The 20,338-nt window shown below is 38.7% G+C and overlaps 1 protein-coding gene across 1 annotated transcript in view; it reads left to right on the forward strand.

The window, feature by feature from the left end:
- Mtbp (MDM2 binding protein) overlaps positions 1-20,338 on the forward strand; it is a 72,291-nt gene that overhangs the window by 46,749 nt on the left and 5,204 nt on the right. Inside the window, exons 16-20 of the mRNA XM_008837984.3 lie at positions 2,914-3,069; positions 6,724-6,819; positions 14,337-14,603; positions 16,964-17,204; positions 18,858-18,971. Coding sequence (XP_008836206.1) covers positions 2,914-3,069; positions 6,724-6,819; positions 14,337-14,603; positions 16,964-17,204; positions 18,858-18,971 — 874 coding nt within the window. The remainder of the gene's footprint in view (positions 1-2,913; positions 3,070-6,723; positions 6,820-14,336; positions 14,604-16,963; positions 17,205-18,857; positions 18,972-20,338) is intronic.

The raw sequence follows: 20,338 nt of genomic DNA on the forward strand, positions 1-20,338 counted from the left end.
GAAAACAAGTAGCCAGACATGTAAATCCTGTCATGGTACCCCGAGCCACTGCCACAGGCACATACATGGTCCCATATCTTCAAAGCATCTCTGTGCTTTTAATTTGGAGTTGGACAGCACAGGAGAAAAGTGGATGTAGGCAATTGGTATGTACATGGTTGTCCCATATCATTCTTAAAATATATTGTCTTGAAACCGGGTGTGGTGGCACACACCTTTAGTCCCAGCACTCGGGAGACAGAGGCAGGTGGATCTCTGTGAGTTCCAGGCCAGCCTGGTCTACATAGCGAGTTCCAAGCCAGCTGGGGCTACAGGGAGACCCTGTGTCAAAAAGGCCAAAAAAAAAAAAGTATTGTCTTGATTTGTGCCCATTGCTACTCTGACCCCAGATTTAGAGTTTCACTGTAGCTTCCTGTAAGAAAGAGACAACAGATTGTTGCTGGTTTTTCAGGTTTCTCCCTAGCTCTTACTGAGAGGCTTACTCTAGTTTATCTCTTCTGCAAGTTCACTGAACTCTTTGGTCCACTGCCTTCTCCTTCCTTCTTGTCTGTTATGGGTTTACTCTTTGGTATTTCAACACTGTGATTCTACTTTGCTTGAATGGAGAGCTTAATGTGTATGTTTAATCAATACCCTCAACTAGAAGCTTGTTACACATACAAAATCCAGGTCAAACATCACCTTTCCTAAGTCCTTTATAAACACTACAACTCAATGTTGCATTCCTTCTTTAAATGCCTAAGGGCTACACTATGACTTTCATGAAACATATTTTTCTGTATCTTATCCTTTATAGGTATATTTCTTTCCTTCCACGATCCTCACTTCCTTTCTCCTCTGTAAGCCAGACCTGTGCAGTGACTAATGAACAGTGATCGTGGCTATATGCATTATGGTGAACACTTTTCATTATATCATGATGGTATTTGCAAAATAAGTGCTCAGTTAGTACTTGCATGCACTTCAGAAGATAGGACAACATCAAATTCTTGTGTGAGAGCAAATGTTGCATGTTTTCAGAGGTTTGTGTGTGTGTGTTAAAATGAACCTGCGAATAAATGAGCGTTATGTAGTGACAGTGAGAAGTTGTAAGACTTGACGTTAGACATACTCAACAACCTGTTTTGTGACTGTATTACCTCAATTTTAGAATAGAAATAATAATCCTAATTTTAGGTTAAAGTTGTGAAAATGTTATGACAGAATTAATGTAAAATATACGCTTTAAAGCTTAGTTGTCAGTGTTATTTTTTTCAACCCAGAACATATCTTGGTAGAGTAATTTATCATGCATTTGTCTTTTAAAAATGGCCTTCATGGCTTTGTGTTCGGAGTCTATATAAATGCAAATCACGCATTTCCTCATTGCATCTGCCTGGAAGATGATTCAGATTAATATTGATTAAAAAGCCTTTGTAAGGTACTATGAGAGAGTACCTACGTAGAAATTAAACTCATAATGCAGATCTGGAGTATGAAGTTCAGAGAAAATATTTGAGTGTTTTCTTGCTCGACTGTTTTTACTAGATTCATATTTTCAGTTTAACAATAATGGGACTAGAAAACAAAGGGGCCTCTGCCAGTGTGAGTGTGATCCTTAGTGTGTGGAGATGCAGGCCTAAAGCAAGAATGTCAATTTTTAGTCATAAATTATTCATAAAAATGCCTGATTTGAGTGATTAAAAAAAGTCAAATTAGTGCCAGCAAGATGGTTCAGCAGGTAAAGGTACTTGCTGCCTGCTCAGGTCCTTGAGACCTGGATTTTATCTCCAGGACTCACGTAGTGGAAGCAGAGGCCTGACTTTCACAAGTTGTACCCTTACCCACACACAGACAGGCACACACACACACACACACACACACACACACAGACAGTAAATAAATAAATGTTTAATTAATTCAAATTAATCTAAAGATAGGCGATAAATATATGTTCACATACTGAAAGATTTTTCTGTCAATAGAATAGTAGCTCAGAGCTTAATGAAACTTTTAGCATTCTCTGAAACAGAAGTATATTTCTCCTTTTTTTTTTTTTTTTTTTTTTTTTTTTGAGACAGAGTCTATCTATAGACCAGGCTGGCCTTGAACTCACAAAGATCCACCGATCTTTATGGAGTTAGAGCAATAGTAGTTCCTAGCTTGGTATCAGTCTAGTTCTGAGCTATTGTAAATAGCTGTGTTACCCTCGGTCTGCAATGTACCAATTATGTATTGGAGTCTTTACTGAAAAATAGGAATAGTGATTGTTTTTAGGCTTGGTATGCTGATTTGCATTGTGGGAGAGTACTTACTAGGTCTTAATTCAGTTTGAAATAAGACCTATTCCATCTTTTTCAAGGAAATTTGTGAAGATTAAGAATATATTGTAGGTAAAGTAGTTTGAAGAATGCAAAGTCCAGCATGTATTTCAGGTGCTGTAATGACTCGGGGTATATTCATAATGTCATAGCCATAGCTCGAGGAGACCTTGGAGAGAATGCCCATTACAGTCTCATTTCATGGTTGTGCTTTAAGTAATCTTTTAAATTCAGAGAAAATTGGAACATTCAGTCCCTGGCCTCAGAAATTTGTAATATTGTGGGTTTTCAGAACATATGAGAGTTTCGATTTAAATTTTATAGAAGTGGTAACTTTGTAGTACTGAATTATTAATGCGCTATCTTTTGTAAATAACGTAATCATGATCATTTTTGTAGTAGAATTATTACAACGGAAACTGCAAGCTTCAGTGTGACCTACAGATTGTTTAAAATATAGCTTGAAACTAAACAGTTTGTAATCAGTTACTGTCTTTTCTTGATGTGTAATTCTTGAATTTTGAATTTTCATGGGTTTTGCTCTCATCACCGTTTCCAGACGATGGTGGATTTGAATGCACCTTTAATAAATGTGTATAAATCATTTTCCCAGAACTGGTTCATTACCTCATTCATCTGAACAGTTGCTGGGCCATAAGGAGGGTCCCCGGGACTCAGCCACATTATTGGATGCTAAGGAACTGCTGAAATACTTCACTTCAGATGGATTTCCAGTAGGAGATCTGCAGCCATTACATGTTCAAAGAGGGTGAGTTACAAACTTATAATTTCCAGCTAAATTTTAAAAGTCATGTAACGTAGTATTGCAAATCATTCTTTTATGATGAAATAAAATTAACAGTGTTTCTCGGCTGGCTTTAATCACCTCACTTTGATGATCTGAGACCGTCCTACAGTTCTGTGGAACTGAATTTGTGGGAAACAAGGACAAAGGCAACTCAGCACAGGCCCTGGAGAAGTCAACAGCTTCTGCTTTGTATGTGAAGGAAAATACATTTAAAACTTCAAACTTACTGTTATTGTGAGTGTATATAATGTGTTTGCGGTACATGCATACCACAGTGTGCATGTGGAGGTCAGGGGACAAGTTTGTGGAGTCACTTTTCTTCCACCTTTATATGGGTGCTGGGGATGGAATTTGGGTCATCAGGCTTATGCAGCAAGTGCCTTTACCTGCTGAGCCATCTCATGGTCCTGAAAAGAAAGTTTCAGAAGTTATGTTTTGAATTGCAAATGTGTATTTTTACATTTTTCCTTTCTGTGTTACTCTTTAGTTTTTATTTTGACTCTACTTGGCATGATAATTGTCTCTCATGTCCACTAGTAGCTAAAAATGACCTTTTGACTGAAAAGAGAAAAGAACTAATAAAGATTTTTTTTTGGCGCGGGGGACTTTTTTAAAAAGCTTCCAAAGGGCTGTAAAGGTTGTATGTCTTGATCACATTTACAAAACTAGTTTTGAATTATACTGTGATTAAATACTGATTTTAAAAGTAAATTTTGGAAAGGATTTGAGCTGCATCTAAAAATATAGTTAGAATGTTATTGTCTTTTGTATGTGTCTCTGGAGAGAGTGCAAGGGAGCACCACTGAAGGCCTAAGGCCTTCCCAGCTCCGGGTCATAATGACTTAATGATCTTAATGACATAAAAATTGCATGATTTTGGAGCAGTTTTCCTTTCTTTTCTGGTGGCTTTGAGGGGTTCGTAACCCCTTTTACTGGTGCTAAGAAAGTAAAAAAGCATACAGATGTTCCTCTTCCCTTGTCAGACTGTGGTCCGCACAGATCATTAGCCCTGAACTGGCAGTCAGGCAGGTCTGCCAGAATGGAGCTATGGATTTATCTAGGCTGCATTTGTTGGCTGCATTGGCTTTCTGAATACTGTGTAGGGGAGATGGAACTAATTCTCTGTGAATTTTATAGGTGATAGACTTTAAAAATTTTGAAATTTTAAAAATTTGTTTTTATTAAATTTTGTTGTATTTCATACAGAATATCTTTATAGCCCCATCTCTACCAGCACCCTCCCATACCCCCCACTGGAACCCATATACTCTGTCCTGGGTGTTAAGGCCCACTGTGTCAGGTCAGTGTCCCCAGACATTCCCTAGTGCAAGTCCATCCACTTGCAGGCTAGTTAGATCCCTCTCATCTGTCTGTCTTAATGCCTATCATTTTCTGGGTTTTTTTTGTTTTGTTTTTTTTTAACAGAGCATAGAGTGGGGGTTTATTTACAGAGGTGTGGGCACCCCTTATTTATGGTTGCACTGGAAAGTTTATACTCAAATAGAGATCCTGTGACTTCCCGACAACCGCAGAAAATGGTGAGAGAGGGGCCTCCTGTCATTCTCGGCTTATATATCGACTCATACACTGTCTCACTATATAACTCAGGCTGGCCTCAAACTCACTATGTTGTCCACGTTGGCCTCAAACTTGTAGTCATTCTGCCTCCACCTCTCAAATGTGGAGATTACAGGCCACTGTGCCCATTTTGATGTTAGGGAAGAAGGGTGTCACTGTCAATGCATCTTCTCTTAACATGAACGCTGAAGGCTGTGTTTTCCTGCTAATGACTCAAAAGCTTGGCTGCTTTTACTGTCTTAATGTCTTATTGTCTACCTGTGCACGGCACCATCCAAAATGCCCTGTTAAATTAAACAAAGGGAAAGCTTTGCTCCTCAGAATCTAACAAAGGAGTAAGAAACATTGATGAAACACATTCATTAAAAGGTTTATTTTAGAAAGACTGAGTTGTGAGTGAAATTAAAAATAAACATGCTGGGAAGGTATGAAATAGGAAATGGGTAACAATATGGTAAGATTCTGTTTACAAAATTACTCATTGTAATGGTCTCTCATCAAAATAATGAGGTCATTGCAATTTACTAATGGTGCTTTTTGTGGAACACCCAAAATAGAGGCATTAGCATATAAAGGTTTTTTTAGTGTTCATTACTGGGCTTCCATTTGATGGTTTAATGTAGTAATTTCAAATGCTTGTCATAATACTCTATGGAATTTTTGGTGGCAGAAGGACATCTTTTATCACTAATGTGGGGAGCAGTGCAAGGGAAGTGATCACAAATGTACCATGGTACTCTAGTATTTACTTGATGTAATACTATTTATTATAATACATAGAGTTTCCAAGTCTCCTGAATTCAAGCCCCTGTTACTTCATTTTGCCTATTAACAATGTAAAGAGGAACCACTTTTGTAGACTTTTCTCCTTCCTATCCAACTGGTTTTGAGCTTCATGACCATGGCACAGTACATTAGACCAGCAGGTCCTAACTCAGCAGGAAAGAAAGGCACCTGTCAGGACAGCGCAGACAGCTTAATCTCATCCCAGTGTTCTCTTCCTTCCTACATTTTGAAATCGCCTTACAGGTTTACGGGCAGAAGGAACTAAGCATTAATAATAATTCATGTAAACTCAACATAGGATTAGTTCTAAGGGCCTGCTAATTGAAAACCTATTTTAGAAGAACTGAATTCAGCAGTTAGTCTCTATACCCTCTGACCTTTACAGCATTGCTGACCACATGCTCTGGCAATGAAAGATGTGGATGTTACAATAGGAAGTAAGTACTTCTTTTGTTAACACAGATTCAAGTTGACTGTTCTGTCAAAAATGGTTTATCCAGGGGCTGGAGAGATGGCTTAGTGGTCAAGAGCACTGGCTGTTCTTGCAGAAGACCCAGGTTTGAATCCCAAAACCCACATGGTGGTTAACAGCTCTCTGTAACTCCTGTTCCAGGGGATCCAGTGCCCTCTTCTGTTCTCCATGGGTATTTCACAACACTTGTGCACTTACATACATGCAGGCAATATGTGCATACACATGAATTAAACATTTTTTTAAATGGTTTATCTAAATGACTGAAAATGAATTCATTTCACTAAGGATTGGGGGCGGGGGTGGGCATTCCTCTTGGAAATAATGCAGCTTCCTGAAATTGCTTTGCAAACCATTTTCCTTTCTTGATCTACCTACTTCTCATAATAATTCTGTGCAATAAATAGCACCATAGTTTTAAAAACTGGAGGCACAGAAAGCAAAGTGGACAAAGCGCAAAACCAGCCTTTGTCATTCCCTTCTCGGGCTTTCTCACATACTTAACTGTTCGTTTCCCCCAGGCAGGCTCCCACTCTATCCTGGACTGTGCTAGAACTCACTACATTGTCTGGCTGGCCTCAGACTCGTGGTGATCCTTCTACCTCTGTCTGTCAAGTGCTTGGATTAAAGGCCTGAGCTACCACATCTGGCTACCTTAACTTTTTTAACATACAAGAACTCATATGTAGGGAAAGAAGTCAGATTTGTCTCCTTAGATAATTTAACTTTCTCTGGCATGCAATAAACCTTAAATATAAATGAAACTCTTTATATTTCAGGGAAAAGGCTTTTGCTTTGACACCAGAACTTAGTCCTCGGAAACTTCGGGTCTTACCATTTGAAAAAGCCTCAGAATGTCATTATCATGGAATTGAGTAAGTTTTTTTTTTACACATTTCTGTATTGGTATTATAGCTTCTTTCATGTGAGTGTTAAGAGTTAGTATAATAAAATGGTATAAATTGATACAGAGCCAAAACAAATGTTCAAAAAAGCAGTATATATAATGTCTTCCAGTAAAGAAAAATTTATTAGTTAATTTTGTATCATTTAAACTCTTCTACCCCAGCATCTGTCCCCCACTTTCATATGACATGTTTTCTACATTGTCTCCTGCTTACCGCCTTCCCCATCATGGCCCCTTTCTAGCTTCTTCTGGATTCTTTAGCGTAATGCTACCTGTGTTTTCTGAGGTTATTGCACTCTAGCATTCTCACGTGGGTTACAAATAGAGGGTGATAATATATTTTACAGTGAATTGTCAAGGTCTTGGTAATTTGTTTTACCAAATGCTTTTCATTTTTAAAGAATTATTTTCATACTAATTTTCCATTTATTGAAATAGTGAAGAGCTCAATTTTTCATAGATACTCATAGATTCGTATAGATTCTAGGCAGTAGCTATTTGTTTTTCAGGAGCTATTGCTGTTTTGTAATAAGTCTATTATACTGCAGTCAGACTATATCATCAAAGACATGTCAGAGAAATTGATGCTTATTTTTAAATTGGTTAGGTTTATGCCACTGAAAGGATTCCATTGCCTTTTGATGAACTGAATTAAAACATTTTATGTAAGAGACATGCAGGGACTAACGCTTTCAGAACAATGAAACTAGGATGGAAAGTACAGACTAAAGAGTTAAGAAAGTTGGGACTGGAGAGATGGCTTAGCAGATAAGAGCACTGGCTACTCTTGCAGAGGACCTGGGTTCGATTCCCAGCACCCACGTGGTGACTGACAGTTGTCCATAACTCCAGTTCCATCCAGGATGTCCTCTTCTGACCCCCAGACATTGCATGACATGGGTGCACCTATCGATATGCAAATAATACACTCAGACACAGAAAAATAATAAAATATTTTAAGAGAGTTAAGAAAGTTAAGAGACCAATTGCCCTTTGTACACCCTAACAAAGGAAAACATGAAAAAAGGAATGCTGGGGCCTCAGCATTTTAAAGCAGCTTTGTCACTAAGCAAGAAAAACAGGATTAAAAGTCTTGGATAAAGTAGGGAGATACTTTTAACACAAAGAATTGGGTACATTTCCTCTATAATTAACATAAGCTTGCACATTAGTAAGAGAAGAGGATAAATACTCCTAATACAAGAGCAGGCACAATTTTGAGCCACTTGAACCACTGAGAAATAGCAGCGACCAGTACACGTGAGAAGCTGTTTTTCTGCACTAGTCAGCAACAGAAATGTAAATTGACACAACAGTGAGAACACTCTTCCCTCATGAAATGACTGAGTGTCTTCAGACATGATGCTGAGTAAGCACTGATGGTACAGGAACATGAGCAGCAGCACAGCAGAATGCCTACCTTGGTAGCCTCGGAAGGGCTGCGAGGAACCAGCCAAGAGCAAGTACTCACAGCAGCTTATTGACTGGCTTAGCGTAATGAGTTAGTTTAATGGTTTGCACTAAGTTATCATGGAAGGACATTTTTCACAGTGTTATTTAAAGTGAGAAACATTGGAAATGTTCTTTTAAGGGCTTAATTAAATAATTTCTATTATATCTACAAAATAAAAATTTGTATCTCCCAGAATGGCTAAAATTAGGAAGACTAATAAATATGTGATACAACCAGAATCCATAGACCTTTTTAGTGGAAATATACAATGATAGATCTTCAGAAAAGCATCTGGCAGACTTTTATACAGATAACCTTACTCCAGCAATTCAAATACGAGGCGTTTTCCCAGAAGTGAGAGCATAGCTCCACGAAATGACTTGCAGAAGAATAACAATCTTGTTTGTACTGCTTCAGAACTAGAGACAGCCTGGGAGAATGGGAGAGTGGGAGAGTGGGCAAGTGGGCAAGTGACCGGCATACCGTGTAACAAGGGCCAGAGCACTGATGTGCGACAACAGTGAGCGTCTGTGTGAAAATGCAGTTGAAATAAGGACGTGAGGACTTGGGAAGGAGCAGCGGGAAAGGCAACATGCCACAGTGGGCTGTTCCTGGAAGACGTAGTGTATGAAATGCTAGTCTGAATCCAAGTGATTCAGAGATATTTGTAAGTTGTTTTGTGACTACCGGATTAGCAACTACTGAATCACATACTTATGCGTAGAAAGCCACCATAGCTTTCAAAGTTTTGTAGGTGTCTATTTTTTGATAATTTCACACTTCCAGCTTTTTATTCTAATATTTGATGAAAGGATTCCTTGTTTGGGAGAGTTACTCGTTCACATCAGAAGACTAGGGGTGTTTTTCATATGTCCTTAAATCTTTCATTTACACTGTTATTATTTGAGATATATACCCTTATTTTGTCCATTAATTTCAAATTTTACCTTTTATTTTTACTAAATTTAACTTAGTCAAATTTAACTGGGAACTTTTTTGTCTTATAGTGTATTGATTTTTATTAAGATGTATGTTTATTTCACCTCGTGTGTGTGTGTGTGTGTGTGTGTGTGTGTGTGTGTGTGTGTGTATGGAGGCCAGAAGTCCATGTTAGGTGTCTTCCTTGATTGCTGTCCATCTTGATTTTTAATTTTTAAATTTTTTAGACAGGCTCTCTCACTGAGTCATCTAGACTGGCCGCCCAGTGAACCCTAGGGAAACATCCTGTCTCCACCTCCCCGGCTCTCAGATTGTAAGCCAGCCTTCATTTCCAGCCTTTTTTTGTTTTTGTTTTTTCTTTCTTTCTTTCTTTCTTTCTTTCTTTCTTTTAAATTTTTTATGTGTATGTGTGTATTGACTGCATGTTGGTAAGTGCACCCGTGTCGTGCACTTGCGGAGGACAGAAGAGGCTGTCGGATCCACTGGGACTGGAGTTAGGAACAGTTGCTAGCTGTCATGCGGGTACTGGGATTCGAACCTGGGTCTTCTGTAAGGACAACCAGTGTTCTTAACTGCTGAGCCATCTCTCCAGCCCTTTTATTGTTTTTTACTTGGGTCTGGTGCTTGAACTCAGGTCCTCATGTTCATGTGCCAAGCACTTTACCATCCGAACAATCTCCCCAGGCTCCTTCCTCTCTGATTTTGTTAAAGACCCAGTAATTATTACAGAAATGGTTAAATGAAAACAAAAAATTCTTCTCTTTATTGCTAACTACTTCTACTAGTACTTTTCAGAAACACATTTTGAATTTCATTTTGGTTTTTTTTTTTTTTTTTTTTTAGTGTTTACCTCTTTTATTCTAAGGAATACCTTCTGGCATTGTTTTTAACATCTCCGTGGAAAAGTAGCTCTCCTCTGAAAAATAAGGATGTGGTTCCCCTTTTTCTCACTGATTGTATTGCTGTTTATTTACTTCGTGTGTTTGTGTGTGTGTGCATGTGCGCACGCAGGTGAGTGTGCAGTTGTGTTCTTGTGCACACACATGCAGAGGCCAGAGGAGGACATTGGGTTTTTTCCTCTGTTGCTCTCTGCCTTAGTCCCTTGGCACAAGGTCTCTCACTGAACCCACACTTTGCTAGTTTTCAGTTAGGCAAGCGGACAGCAAGTCCCAGCAATCCTCCTGCTGTCACCCCTCCTAGAGCTGGGTACAGGCATGCGTGGCCATGCTCGGCTTTTCATATTGGTTGCTGTGTATTTCAGCTCTGGTCCCAATGCATGCATAACAAGGTTTTTTTTGTTGTTGTTGTTGCTTTTTTTTTTTTTTTTTTTTTGTTTTTTTTTTTTTTTTTTTTTTTTGGTCTTTTTTGAGACAGGGTCTCCCTGTAGCCCCAGCTGTCTTTGAACTCACTATGTAGACCAAGCTGGCCTTGAACTCACAGAGATCTGCCTGCCTCTGCCTCCCAAGTCCTGGGATTAAAGGCATGTGCCACCAAGCCCAGCTATACAATATATTTTTATCCTATTTAGAGCCTCTCCCCTGTCTACCCTTATTATACCCCGCCCAATTTCATGTACTACTCTTCCCTGTTTTTAAAAATATATTTGCAGGTGATTACTGCTGGGTGAGGGACAGTTGATCTTCTTTAAGGGAGAGACTCTAGATAGACTGACTAGACGCCAGTAGATGAACTCACACTAGGGGACATCTGCGTACACAAGCTTCACTCAATAGACCGTAACATATATGATAGAATGCATGAAATTGGTGTGGGGGGGGGATGAAGATCATTAAGATGTCATGTATGAAGTACACAAAAAGTCAATAAAAATACATATTTAAAATCCAATTCCTAAACCATGACCTATAAAGCTGTATCTCATTTTGTTTGGTAGGCTTAGGGCCTCCTAGTCTATTAAAGAAACTTTAGGTATTTTGCATATACCTTGAATCAGAGAGTTGAGACCAGCAAACACTTTATATTACCATGATTAAAACTAGTGTCCCCTGCTACAAAACAAAAGCGGTGGTAAGAACAGTTTCTTTGCTATACAACTAAAATACCCTAGGACACGTGTTATTTGTCTCCTTGGCCTATAAGCTCATTGAAGTACTGATTTGAACAAAATAATCATAAACTTATTTTTATAGCTGACTGGAATGTCTATCCTATAAACACATTTAGATTGTGTTTCCACTGATACTGTAGTTTTGTTTATCCTACTCCCTATAGGGAGTTTCTTCTCCCTATTTTCTCCCAGTGTTTAAAGCTAACACAGAAAAAAAATTAATGGTCCATCTGGATTTATACAATTTTTAAAACGTGTGTTCTCCATGCTCATTTGTTAAATAGTAAATGAGTACTTGTGCACTGTTTCCTAATGGACATAAATGTTCACAGAGCTTCATTTACAGTACCATGAGACTGTTTCGTTACAAAGTAGTTTTCCTCAGCTATCTACCTAGTCCCTAAATAAACAAACAGATCTAGCTGGAGCTATGTTTGTTTTCTTTTGTTTGCGTTTATGCTTCTTAAGCTGGGGGCATTGAGATAGAACTAACGACTCTGTAAGAGGTGAGCACCTTCAGTCAGAGAATGGCTTTTTTTTTTTCACTTGAATTTATAGAGTGGGGACTTTCTTGCACTCAGCATAGATTATGGAGTAGAAACAAACTTACAAACTTCAAAGTAGTTTGAAACCACAGATTTCATTGCCTATACTTAATAGGCAGTACTTTGTTAAGTTAAAAAACAAAACTAGCTTTGTGATCTTATAGGGGGGTTTTCTCTGCTAGGATCCATAAAGCCTTTGGTTATTGTTTTGTAGAAAACAAATTGGAATTGCAATCATTTATCCAACAAGAAATCTTCACTAATATCAAATTATACATTGCACTGTCTTTCCTCTCTAATTTTCTAAGTAATTTTTTATTTCCATCAAGTCTTAGTACAGTTATCTGAAGAACATTTGATGTTAGTGGAAGTGAGCAGGTAAAGTATGCAGGATTTGGCAGATGGGCATCGGGAGCATCTGGGATTAAGGGACAGATAAAAGAAGTTTGTGTGTTAAAATCAGATCATTATCATACAAAAATATCCTTATAATCAAAGTATGCATCCTCTCTCTCCAAAAATTCCTAGGTACAGGCCAATCAGATGCTATACTGCTTCTTTTCCCAAATCTTTCTGGAAATTCTTGGTTCCTAATTTTACTGTAGGTTTTATTTACATCCCAGGACAGAGTATCTGTCAACTTCAGGGTTACTGCTGACTCTTAATAGAAGCTTCTGATTGAAGAACTCAGTTCTCACCCCAGTCAGGTAAACTGATAGATTAGGTTAGCATTGCTTCAGTCTCAACGACACTTTACAACACCTTAAGCAGCTTTATATTTCAACTACATTTAAAGAAGTGTGACATGATGTTTCCCTACACATGTACAGAATGAAATGCTACTGTAGTCAGGTTAGGAAAGCCATTATCTCAGTAGTTGCCTCTTTTTTAGTATGTGGTAAGCATTGAGAAATGTACTGTTAGCAGAATTCCAGACTAAAATAAATAATAACTGTAGTCTTCATCTAGATTTACTCCTCCTGTGGAACTCTTTTTACCCTTTGACCAGCATCATCGCCCTCTCCCAACCATGACCTCCATTCTACTTTCTGTTTCTATGTATTCAGTTTTTCTTTTAGGATCACCTGGATAGCTTTTTCTGCATCATACCCCAGACTGATTAAGTCTGTTTTTATGTATTCAATTTTTCAGCAGGTTCTCATATTCAGCCATGTCTTTAACTAGAGTAAGATGACCCTTATCCTGTAACACAGGTGATAGAGTACCGAAATGGTCACAATTAGGCTCTGAAGCCACCAACCTGAGTTTCAGTTCTGACTGTACTGCATGGGCTTGGCATGTTATAAGATTTGCTGTGGTAGAAAATACATCTGCTGCTGCTGCTGGAAACAGCATACATTTGTTGACTGCTTTGCCTACATGTTCCAGATGCTGTCCCTAAATACAGTGCTCACAAGTAATCCTGAGCGTACCTCTTCCTAAGTATTACAGATCTTGTTTTGTAGGTCAGGCAGTGGAAACACACACTTAAGTAATTTGGCCAGGTTCACATAGCTAATAGGTAGGGGAACCTGGATTTCAGTCCATTTAAATCTGTAGTCTGTATTCTTTGAAATCAAATATGTGTCATGAGGGAAAGATAAAAGTTCTGAATGCCTCATCAGGCTGTCAGATATTTGAGTAATGATACCTTCCTTGAGAGTTGCATTCTAATATTAGGGAACATCTTGGAGCTTTACAGGTAAAAGGATAGATAACAGAGAAAAGTTTGAATTGTTTGAAAGTCTACCATCGCATGTGCGAAACCATTTGTGTTCCTTGATGCTGCTACAGAGAGGGGAGGATGTGAAGAGCTTTGCAAGGTCACAAGTCTTGTTGATGATTTTCCTGACACGTTTATTTGTTGTGCTTAGCATGAGATTTCTTTGAGTCCAGAAGCATTCACTGTGCTAACATGTCATTGATTCACTCAGATTTAACTAAAAAACAGATACGCAGGCATCCAAAGTGTTTGAAAGAAAATCTGACAGTAAGGTGAGGAATGAATTTCAGTTTAAAAAAATTCAGTGTTCTGAGCTGTCTGTTGAGCCAGTTTAGAATGCCTTTTTACCTCTAAATCTCTGTGTTGAAAATAAACTTGCCCTTTCTAACAGAAGTCAGCATTTCACGTTGTTACATATCAGTCATGCTGAGCAATCCGGGGTTGTTAGAGTTTTAAGAAGTATTAAAACAGCAACTATGTTAGCTTGGAAATAATCCAAAGGATTAACTTAATCTTTTGCCACAGAAGCACAGTCAAAGACAAATCAGATTGTACTTCACATTTGTAAATCTTTCTGTCATATAGCAGACTAGAAAAATATGAACTGGTGAAGAAGTAGGCCACTCAGCTGACTTTCCAACAATTATTGGGAAGTTAAGTAAGCACTTTTAAGTAAATGTCTTGCTGTTTTCTGTTTGAAAGTAGAGACACATTGTTCTCCTGGATGTTTGATTTTAATGATTTTCTCTCGTTTTAGATATTGCTTGGATGACCAAAAAGCATTAGAAAGAGATGGGGACTTTTCTGAACTTCAATCTCGTCTCATTCGTTATGAGACCCAAACTACCTGCAGCAGAGACGGCTTTCCTGTCCCCACTTTGCTGAGCCCTCTTCCATCTCCTGCAGTTCTGTCAGAGCCCTGGAGTGTCCCTGACGGAGAAGCACTACAAAGTGAACTCCGCACTGACAGATCTGGATTGAAACGAAGATCTAAAGACCTGAATTGCCTTTACCCCCAGAAAAGGTGATATATCAAGTGCACAGAAATAGAATCTCCACAGAAAATACTGTAGTCTCTAGAGATCTCTCTTCATCTTTGTCTCATATTTTTATGCTGTATTCTGCATAGATTTTTAGATTAATTCCTTCATATGAGAAAATTTGTATTTTCTGTAATTGGGTTTAATTGTAAGTTATAAAAAAATTGACTTGGAAAAAGACTTTCTTATATGCTGGAATACAGACCATTACCACAATGGATTATAAAGCTTTTATTAAGTCATGGAACACCAGAGATGTCACCCAATAGATGCAGCAGCTCAGGTGCTCTATTGATGATGGTATCTGAAGAGGGACTTGTTGCTGATAGCTTTTCTTTCTCCCTCCCCTGTCTCCTGTTTGTATAGGCTTTGAAGAAAGGTTTCATCGAGCCTTGTATTTAGTAACTTTCTGTTGCTGTGATAAAATACCATAACTAAAAGCATTTCATGGAAGAAAGTTTGTTTTGGCTTACAGTTCCAGGTTCCAGAGGGATAAGAGTCCATCGTGGTGGGAGGCATGGCAGCAAGCAGCAGCCATAGGAGCTGAAAGCTAAGACCTCACATGCTTAACTGCAAACACAAAGCAGAGGGAGAAAACTGGAAGTAGGACAAGGTCAAAGTCTGTCCCCAGTGACACTCCTCCAGCAACGCTATGCCTCCTAAAGATTTCCATGACTTCCTCCAAACAGTGCCACCAGCTGCAGACCACATATTCAAATACTTCAGCCATGGGGGACATTTCTCATTCAAACCTCCTCTAGTCCCATTTTAAAGCCACTTGTTACATATAAACCAAGGGTTAAAGTCTACGTAACTAGTACAGTATGTGGAACTTTTCTTGGTACTTTAAAAAAAAATGCTAGCTAATGAAGTGTCCAAGTACTTGATCAGAATTTAGAAGTTTATGAAAAGAAAACATTGAATTTATAGATCTTTACAACATATGTCAGATTTTGTTCCTTGGCATATAAAATAAGCTGTAAGTTCTGTCTATATTTAAGCCTTAAGAAATAACTATAACATACGTAGAAATAAAATTTTTGAATCAGTTTTCACCAGGTAAAAGCATTAGAATACTGTTTCCTACCCTTGAATGACTAAATGATTTTTTTTTGACTAAATGATTTTTATGAGAACTTTGTAAGTTCGTGTTTTTTTTTTTAATCAGATTAATTTGAAAAGCAAAGCCACTAAAATGATTGTTTGTATTCCAGAAAGAAAAGTATGCTCTGGCCTCTGAGAGCTTAGCAGAAGTGATGGGTATAATATCCCATTTTGAAAAAAAGGGAAACAGGGACCAGAGATGAACAGATAAAAATGGTAGTTGTTGGGACTGGAGAGATAGCTCAGCAGTTAAGAACAGCAGTAGTTATTGCAGAAGACACAGGTTTGAATCCCAGCACCCACATGGCAACTAACAACTGTCTGTAACTCCATTTCCAGGACATCCGACAACCTCTTCTGACCTGCACAGGCATTTCATGACACAGGTGCACTTACCTACATGCAGGCAATACACACATACACATAAAATAAAAATAATAAAAAAAGAAAAAAGGAAAACAATTTTGAGTCATTGTGAAAGCAAATGTAGATATTTTAGAAAAGCTGAAATGGAAACCAGTTTTCTAGTGCTATTTGTATTTGTTTTCAGTTATTTATTTTGCAGACAGATGCATAGATACAGTAAGGTGAAGGCTGTAGTTTTGCCAAAGTTCTTTAACAAAAAGTCTGAGTTGCATTCTGATACTAGGGAATACTAAGTCTGTGAGTAGAGGGATGGGGGAGTGTGTCGCTCTCTCTGTTAGCTACATTCTGGTTACCCATTGCCTTCTGTTTTAATTCCAGTCTTAGTTACTGTGATAAAATACCCTAACAAAAGCAGTGTAGGAGAGGAAAGGTTTCTAATGGCTCACAGTTCAGGGGGAAGTCAGAGCTAAAACAGCTGATGTGTCAAGGTCATAACTGGAAAGCAAAGAGCACTGAGTGCATGCTCAGCTCCGTGTCTCTCCAGCCTAGGAGCCTCCCCACCCAGGATGGTCTGCCCCAGTTAAGTGGTTTTTCCATCCCAATCAGTGCAGTCAAGATAATCCATCCCCTATAGGCAGGCTCAGGCCTATCTCGCAGATGGTCCTAAATTCTGTCAAGTTGACAACACTGTCACTGTGAGGGCTTTGAAGAACTAAAGGAATAACTTTATGGCATGGTGTTGCTATCTTAATGCAAATTATCAAGAAATTTTAATTTTCTTGAATTTGTGTTTAAATGGAAATAGCTGTAACTTTAAAGCAAAAAAAGAGTGTGTTGTTGATTCATTTAATTTTCATTTTTTCTCTCATCACAGACTTATGAAATCAGAAAGTTCTGACTGTCTTCTCTCTCAAACAAGTGGCAATAGTAATCTTCATCGTCGTCATGGGGTGGCATCCAGAAAGCCACAGACAGAGGTGTCACTGGCTGTGCTTCCACCTGCGAGTCATGAAGCTTCAAAAGTCACTACCAAGACCAGCTCAAGACAGAAATGTGTACGTGACTCAAAAACATCAAAGCAAATTAAGGAGTCACGATCACAGAAGCATACTCGGGTAAAGACTCCCTGTTTTGTTTTGTTTTGTTTTGTTTTGTTTTGTTTTGTTGTTTCTACATGAAAAGCAATTTATGTGAATCTCTATTAATATGCCTAGAATTTTTATGAAGCGTATAAAATTATATCTAGAATTTACTTTAAAATAATCTGACACCTGGGAAACACTATTTCATTGTGGTCATTTACTGACCTCTGGCTCTTAGAGTCTTTCCACTCCCTCTTTCCTGAACCTTGGAGGGGACTTGCTACAGGTGTCCTGTCTAGGGCTAAACATTCCCCAGCATCTATTCTGTGTACTTGACCCAGTTGTGGTCACTGTGTTGATGGCCACCTACTACAAAAAGAAACTTCTCTGAGGTTTGAGAAATGCACTAATCTTATGGGTATAAGAAAAAGTCACTAAGAGTCGGCTTAATATTATGTCCACTTAACATGATAGTAGTAGTGGGTTCTCCTCCAGAGACTGTGATTTGTGTAGCTACAGATTCTTGTCCCTGATAAAGGTACCAGGTTATATTTTCCCTCTTGTGGAGGAGGCCTTAGATCCAGTCAGAAAGTATTTGGCCACTCCTGTGATGTTCATGTCACTATTTCTACCAGTGGCACATTGTGCCAGGCCAGTCATTATTTTAGCTCTCAGGGTTCAGAGCTGGGTAAAACCGATGATTGCTTTTCTCTGGTGCTGTACAGTTGCACATATGAACTCATAGTAGTTATGAGAACATGCATAAGACCTAGACAGGCTCAAGGTAGACAGAACTCCCAGTTTGAAGGAAGAGGTGGACATGGAATCCCACCCTAGCTGAGGAGCTATTGGAAACTGACTATTCCTGCAAGGAGGAGAAGCAGGTATTTTAAGGTTGGTAAACTGACCGTGCTCCAGTGGATGGCCACACCCAAGAGTATGTGGCCAGCACAATCCAGACTTAATGGGTATACATTTTTTAAAAAAGAGGGCACAAAGTTGGGTGGCTAGGGAAGGAGTAAATCTGGGAAGAGCTGGGGGATAAATACGATTAAAATACATTGTATGAAATTCTCTAAGAGTTTAGTAATAATAATAATAATAATAATAATAATAATAATAAAATATATCCTTAACATGAAAAATCTGATGCAGCAAGGGTGATGAAGGCCGAGGTGAAGCCCAGCAGTAGAGCACTTGCCTAGCGTGTGTGAGGGCCTAGGCTTAATCCCAAGTATGGTGGGCATCCTTGGGGGACTCAAAAAAGAAAGAAGGTAGGTAGGTAATAGGAGGGTGGGGGGGCATTAGTGAAGCAGAATTAGCCAGAAGTTGATGATTTGTCCTAAAAATTGGTGTGCTAAAAATGCATCAAAATAGGGATGTTTGAAATTTTTCTTTTAAAACACCCTCCTGCATCTACCTACTGTGTGACCATGACGTTCGGATTTCAGTTCCTTTCTTAAATTTCCCTAGGGCTTTCCTAGGAACCTAGGAAGCCTGTGTCATGCGTGGCCATGGAGATACTATCGGCATCTTTCTGTGTCAGTTATTTCGCCAAAATGACCTTATCTGACTTTAGTTCACCGACATGACCGTGTAATTCACAAATCATGTATGATGAACTTAGATTTGAAATATGTGTACCTTTTCCAAGAAATATTAGTCATGTGTTACCTTCTGTTTCAGATGCTGAAGGAGGTTGTGACTGAGACCCTGAAGAAACACCGGGTCACTGAGGCTCACGACTGCTTCTCTGCCTGCAGCCAACGACTCTTTGAAATCTCCAAGTTCTACCTAAAGGTGCGGTATGTCCCACTCCTACAAAATTTAGTTTATGCTCTAACGTTTCCATTTGCTATAAAAAGTTTCAGTGAGTATTTTAAAATTAATACTGTATAACTTGTTGCCAGACTATTTTATGAATGGAGATGGAAATATTAGAGTAAAACTATATTTGGTTGTCTTTAGCCTTTTGTATAGAAGGCTACATTTTAACGGGAGCCCTCAGTATTTCTCCTAACAAATATTTTACTCAAGTCAGAGCTTTAGACATTAATTGGTAGTTAATTAGCTTAATTATTTATAATTACCTATATGAAACTGTAGAATTTAGTGTATTATAATTCTTTTACAATATAGAATTAAAAGGCTAAACAACTGATTTCTAATTTTGAATCCATTGTTAACTGGTTGTGAGGAATTGGGTAGAGGCGCCACTCAGGTGACAATTTTCTTTCTTTTTTTAAAGTACGTGTGCATATGTGTGTGTGTGTGTGTGTGTGTGGTGCATGTACATGGGTGCATGTGCACGTGTGTGCCTGTGGAAGTCAGCAGGAGCCGCAGTCTTCCTCCACCACGCTCTATCTTACTCCCTTGACACAGAGTCTCTCACTTAATTGGAAGCTCCTCGTTTCAGTGAGGCTGGCTGGCCAGCGGCTCTGACAATCCTCCTGGCTCTACCTCCTAACCTGGGTTTGCACAGCCATGCTTGGCTTTAATGTGTTCCTGGGGATTCCGACTCAGGTCCTAATGCTTGCACAGCAAGTGTCCTTACCCACTGAGTCATCTCCCCTGGTCTGAGGATGACAGTTTTCTGAAACTTAAGTGCTGTTTGGATTGTCTGTGCCTTAGGAGATGAGCAACAAACATTAAGTAGGATTTCTGGTTAAAATTACAAATTGACCACATGCACTCAGTTCCCTTCCTTTTAAGTTTCTCAGTAAAAGCAATCATACTACAAAAAGCAAGTGAAGAGATAAGAAAAAAGCTGAAGAAATATACATTGTTGAATATTTAAAAAAAGGAAAAAAAGCACGTAAAAGCCTACTACAGATTAAAAGATGTTATCGGCTAAAAGCCTACCTGTAGAATACCACTGAGGATCATACTGGTTCAACCAGCAGAATCTCTGAGGTGTTCAGGATCAGAAGATTCCAGAAAGCAGAATCAGGGGACCAGACAGAAAGTAGAGGAGCCAAACAAATTTCTGCAAAGTGAATGCCCTTCTCCCCAAATGGTGAATACGAAGTTATTTAACGTAGTCATCTTCCCGCTTGTCTATGCCAGTGCAGGAGACAGTCTGTAAAGGAAAGGAAATACTAGTAGCTGTAGTGAAAAGCCAGCTGGCCAGTTTTGTTCTCCTCCCTTGTAAAGTCACCACTGAATAA

This window comes from Nannospalax galili, unplaced genomic scaffold, assembly GCF_000622305.1.
Source record: "Nannospalax galili isolate Female #2095 unplaced genomic scaffold, S.galili_v1.0 scaffold17, whole genome shotgun sequence".
Lineage (NCBI taxonomy): Eukaryota > Metazoa > Chordata > Mammalia > Rodentia > Spalacidae > Nannospalax > Nannospalax galili.